Source organism: Adiantum capillus-veneris, chromosome 5 (assembly GCF_014529385.1).
Source record: "Adiantum capillus-veneris isolate H3 chromosome 5, ASM1452938v2, whole genome shotgun sequence".
Classification (NCBI taxonomy): domain Eukaryota; kingdom Viridiplantae; phylum Streptophyta; class Polypodiopsida; order Polypodiales; family Pteridaceae; genus Adiantum; species Adiantum capillus-veneris.
In genome coordinates, this window is record NC_140935.1 from 175,496,323 (window position 1) to 175,502,191 (window position 5,869).

The following is a 5,869-nucleotide window of genomic DNA, read 5'->3' on the forward strand; positions in this document are numbered from 1 at the left end:
GACAGTCTGCAGTAGACTGTCGTTGCTAGTGTGCATTGACCAGCTTATCATTAGAGGTTAGTGCCCATTCAGGTACTCTCTCTAGCAATTAAATTCTCCTGATCATGGAAAGCAGCTGATTTCCAATGTTGGATCATTTCTCTGGCGCCGACATATACCCTCTGAAAATATTCCAAATCTGAAAGAAAAACATCATCCTCCAAATACATCCTAGTTATAGGAGCTTGCTGATGTCTTAGCCTTTTGTTTAGTGTGATGAGTTGTAATGAATGTTGCTCATCACCTTTCAGAGTTTCAGTCACAACTTTAGCTTTCCCTTTCACATCTGCAAAGTGTTGTGACTGTGTACTGAGGAGTCTTCAGTGTTGCTTGTTTGCTGATTTGTAGCCCCTTGATCTCCCGACTGCTAATCCTTATACTGGTCTGGCTGGTCCGTGTTGGGCTGACTGCTCTCTGTGGTAGCTGATCCACCAACATCAGATCTTGAAGGCGGAGATGGAGGGGAATCATATTCTAGAAAAGCTTCATTCATTTGGGATTCTGTTGAGTCATCATGTAGCAAGTGTAATGCATCTCATCTCTCAAACCTCTTCTATATGTCTTTCATCCATCCCATGTGAAAGGTATTTCTTTTACATGTTTTTTGAGATTTTTGGCTTGCTTCCCATGAAATTCTAGGAAGTCAATGTGAGGGGTTTTAATGCATCTCTATTACATACTCCAGAACCCTTTCCATGGCCGTAAACTTGATTGGATAAGATAATGGGTCAAGAAGTAGGAGCATATATGGTGTTTGTGTCTTAACTTGGAGAAAGTTTGCAAGAAAGTTTTGGGTTTGGGGTTATATAAAGTGAACATAATAAAGAGAGAGAGAGAGAGAGAGAGAGAGAGAGAGAGAGAGAGATTTTATTATCGTCGTTGGAGGTCAAATATGACCTATGGGACCGAAGTTACATGTGATGTACTATGTGTGTGGCTGATGAGCGATTCTCAATGCTCCAAAATTGTGGTGATGAGAGTCGCAATGGAGAGCCCACATTGTGGTTGGGAGAGGAAAGTGTGTAGGTTTAGGTCATGGCTAAAAATGTGAGGGAAGAAAGTTTGGATGTGACCAAACGTTGAGCACTCTAGTAGTGTGTGGTATGTAGTCTCTCGAACTTGGAGTGAGCATAATGTGCAAATTGATTTGACTCTTCTCCATTTCCCCAATGCCCTATCTCGCATTGAAAGTAGTGGGATCTAGGAGGAATGGCTACGATAGTGTGTATCACTGACAAGGTGATAGGCTCAAGCATGTAAGGGTGAATATAGTTCCTCTTTCAATGAAGAACATGATTTTGTATTTGGGGGCAATATGGATGGTGCAATGTATGAAGCATGACCCACATGATTTCTCCTAAGTTGTAATAAATTGGTGATGTGGAAAAGCTTCATTTACTTGGGAGTCAATTGAGGCATCATGGAGCAAGTGTAATGCATCCCACCTCCCAAACCACTTCTTTATGTCTTGCATCCATCCTATGCTCAAGATCTTGCTTTTATGGGTCTTTTGAACTCTTTATCATGTACTCCACAACCTTTTCATGCCCATAACGTCAATCGGAAGATATCCGGACTCAAGAAATAGGAGCATATATGGTGTTTGTGTCTTAACTTGGAGAAATTTTGTGAGGTTCAAACGCTTTTGGACATTCTCAAACTCTTTTCAAGTAGACTTTGAGATGCTACAATCACACACTTAAACTCCATAAAGAAGAACCGGGGTCACCAATGTGTCAAGAAGGTACTTCTTGAGAACGTGTTTTTTCCTACTTCCAAATTACGCATAGCACATTCATGCCACTTGTGATTTCCCATAACCTCAAGGTTAAGGTACTTAAAGCTCACAAAGGCAATTTGATCTATAACACGCCGATCTCCTTGGCTCTCAAAAGTGGGGTGTAACTTAATAAGTCCGTTCTCGAGAGAAGTTTCTAGAAAAGTCAGTATAGCAAAGGACTCATAGAGTTGACCCAATTATGGGACGAAGGCACCACGAGGTGGAAAGAAGCAGGTCAGGTGGCTACCCAATACAGCTTCAACAAAAGTGAACATGTACTGATCAGTAGAGCAGTCAAAGGCCTTAGCAATGTGCTGTGAAAAGGCCTTAGCAATGTGCTTATGAAAATTTCTGAGACTAAACTTGATTGGAAAGCCTGGCACTGGCTAGAACCTAGAAACTTTACAAGACTACAAAAAAAGGAAATCTATTGCAAACTTACATTCAAATCAAATCGGTTTTGTTTTCTTAATACAACGTGGTCAAAATCCAGATGGGCATCGGTAACGAGCATCCTATGGGACTTTTAGTGGCCTCTGGTTACACTCTTAACCCCAGTCGAGAGAGCCCCTATAACACCTTCCACAGGAGAATTTTTAATGTTGGGATGCTCATGTCACAAAGGACCTAGTGAGGATACCATTCACGTATTTCAAATTTGTCTACCTACGAGAGGCCTTGCGAGAAAAATATATAAATGGATACAAAAGACCTGGATGATCGTGTTCTTCAAGAATGACCTAATCTTGGGAGGGAAGATTTGGAAAAACCAAGCCATCCTCATTGATACACAAATTGTCTGCTTCTATTATGTCAAGCAAATTCGAAAGTCTAGCAACTGCCGCATATTCGAAAAGTCGGCCGCTCGATGGGTAGCTTCAATGAGATCATCCAAGAAAGTAGGGAAGTGATGTCTTCCATTGGAAAACAAAGAAACTTTGAAGAGAGAAAAAAAGCCATCATGGCTCTAGTGTCAACTGGTGCACAACATGTAACTATACAAGTGACTCTCCTATGTAGGGGCTTCGAACCGAGTGTTATGATCCCTCAAGGCATTGAACAAGCCTTGTGCCCGGTTAATAAAACACATCCACTCACAATTGTGAGTCTAGCCAAGAAAAAGGGTTTACTTTTACTCTCTCGAAATTATCATCTTTATTGAAGTAACGAAAGGAGAGCTACCAAGAGGCAAATCACATTTCAAATCTTTGCAAGGAGAAAAACTTGTAAACTCTTGGTTCGTAATGAGCATGATCGTATAAGACATATGCGCAAGCTGGGATTTTGAAATATGAATTAGAAGCGTGGGTGTACCCTAAGCTTAATACCATGCTTGGGACGTCTAACGATTCCAAAATTAAAAGCAAGTGGGTTTTCCATGGTAGGAGAGTGGGTGAATGTGAAATGTTGATAAAGTTTGATCAAGGCAATCTTAGCCTCTTGAGTGGAAAATCTAGTTCCAATGCAAGCCCGGGCGCCCAAACCAAATGGCATATACGCACTTGGATGCCTCTCCTTGTTCTCTGGGCAATCAGGACTAAATCTATCTGGGTTAAACTCGTGTGGATTTTTGAAGTAGCGACTATCCATCATCACGGCATTAGGTGTCAACCATACATGTGTGCCCTGCCAAATTTGAAAATTCATTCAATTTAGACGTTGTTTTTCAATAATTAACATTATATTGGTAAAGGTGTATAACGATGAGAACCTTTTTTATCTTGTATTCGCCAAGTTTGATGTCATCGGTAATCAAGCGAGCAATAACAGGTGCCGGAGTGCAAAAGCGTAGTGTCTCCTTGAAAACCTGGATCAAAGAAAAAAGAAAGAAGAACGTATCAATGCATCAACTTGCACAGAAGAAGATTTAGAAAATTTCTCATGTAGAAAAATGGAGTCTTTCTCACAATGCATAACATCATGAGCTTCTGCTCGAGAGGCACCACATACCTATCTAGGTACGATTGGGGGCAGGTGACTGCCGGCCCAGCATCAAGAGGCACCACAGACCTAGGTAGGTACGATTGGAGACAGGGAACCACCGGCCCCCCCACCGGGCCGACGGTCACCTGCCCCCAATCGTACCTAGCTAAGTATGTGGTGCCTCCCTCGCCGAAGCTCATGATGTTGAGGTAAGTCACAATGTGAGAATTATTATGAGAATCTGTCCAAAACTTCTTGTGAGCTATATAGAGACCCTACACATGCACAGGGATGATTTTTCTGTTGTGGTTGGAGAGAGAGAGAGAGAGAGAGAGAGAGAGAGAGAGTACCTGCTCAACGTAGGGAAACTTATTGAGGTCGTCGAAGGAGATGTCTCGAGGTGGGCCAAATGCATCCACTTCCTCCAGGATCTTTTGCTCCACTTGAGGGTGACAAGCAACAAAGTAGAGGCAGTTAGAAAGAGTGACGGCGGTGGTCTCAGAGCCCACAAGAAGGATCTCAAAGCTGAGTCCGTTGACGCAGTCATCCGTTAGATCGCTCTTTTCCTTACGAGCATTCAGCAGCAGAGATAGCATGTCGATCCGACGGTCCACGTTCTCCTCTGCCTCCCGCTGCTTCAGCATCTCCTTCAGCACACGCATCAGTCCTCCTGTTTGTTCCTCCATCTCCCAATCCGCAGTGCCTGGGATTGATCCCAGCAGCTTGCGCATTGGCTGCTGAAGGAAGGGAAACAGTTCTCCTATGATGGTGCTCACTGGGGCATTGCCATCTAGACGCAACGAATTGATAAAGCTATTTGCCGCTTTCACCAGCTTTGCGTCCAGGCGTACTGCAGCTGCACTAGTTTTGCCATCATTTTGTTCACTCAATCCCTGTAACGTTTCAAAGTTAGCCCCAAATGCTGTTGCCCCTATCACATCTAGCGTCAGCATCATCAGGTATTGGGAGAAGTTCACATCATCTTTTTCTGATTTTCCTTTCAAAAGCTGCACCAACACGTTGACGATGCGGTTCATGAGCGGAACGTACTTGCGCATTTGTTCCGAGTGGTAGAATGGAAGAACAGTGTTTCGCATTGACGACCAGGCTTTCCCTCTGCATCGACGACATTAACAGAAATTAGAGATAATTTATTGAATCTGATTGCCATTCCCCTTTTCCTTTTTAATGAAGAAATGTAAAGGGTGGGGGAGGAACTCACCTGCTGAAGAAAAGGGCGTGCTGGAGGAGAGGAACCGTTTCGATGTAAGCAGGGTTAGCGCGGTCGGTGGCGGACTTGAAGAATTTAGTGCAGATCTGGCGGCAGAACTCAGCGTCGGCAATCATGACTATAGGCTGCCGTCCGAAATGGAAGCGATAGACGGGGCCGTATTGGGCAGCCAGGTCGATAAAAATCTGCGACTCCTTCTTGCCCAACAAGGGCAGATGGCCCAAGCCCGGAAGCCAGTAGGGAGGACACTTGATATGCCTCACCAGCCGCACTGGCCACAGCATGTACACCCAGTACATCGCTACTACCATCACCGCGACCGCAGCTGCCCATCCAGCAGATATTGCTGGCCGCAATACTAACCGATTCCCCAATTCCAGCAGTACTCCCTTTGCCGGCTCTCTAATTGTGCTGAGTAGCAAACCCCGCACATCGCCGATACATAGGCCTATTTTCTCCCATGCTAGTCTTGCTGGGATCAACCAATGTTGGCCGGCCATGGCTGATCAGTGCTATGTCAGGTTAGATTGCTGATCTAAGAGCGAGTTTGGTACCGGCGATGAGAACGATGGTCCGTTATAATACGCAAAATTTTTAACATTTTTTGTACAGTTGCAGTTCTCTCGATCCTCTCTGCAGATGCCAATCCTTCTTGAACACTAGCTGTTCTTTTGGAACAATTACTTCAAATTCCCACGTTCACGTAAGAGTTTCAACAATATTACCATATCAAGTTATTAAGTCCCCCGCTCCTCTCAAAATAGAATCCTCTCAAGATTCCCCCGTGACCCCGTCCTCCTCCTCCTCCCGCCTAGCTTTACATCCTCTATGCAAAATTTTCTATAGATCACAACTCTCTTAGGGTGCACACATGCACTAGTTGCATCAACCCGACC

The 5,869-nt window shown here is 44.1% G+C and overlaps 1 protein-coding gene across 1 annotated transcript; it reads right to left on the reverse strand.

Moving 5' to 3' along the window:
• Positions 1 to 3,003: 3,003 nt before the first annotated feature.
• Positions 3,004 to 5,613, reverse strand: LOC147458594 (cytochrome P450 711A1-like). Its single transcript, XM_086511872.1, has 4 exons — positions 4,965 to 5,613; positions 4,093 to 4,858; positions 3,531 to 3,626; positions 3,004 to 3,445 (listed from the first exon to the last, which is right to left on the reverse strand). Exons 1-4 carry the CDS (start codon positions 5,471 to 5,473, stop codon positions 3,116 to 3,118), a joined length of 1,701 nt encoding a protein of 566 aa, XP_086367998.1. The 5' UTR covers positions 5,474 to 5,613; the 3' UTR covers positions 3,004 to 3,115.
• Between the last annotated feature and the right edge of the window lie 256 nt (positions 5,614 to 5,869).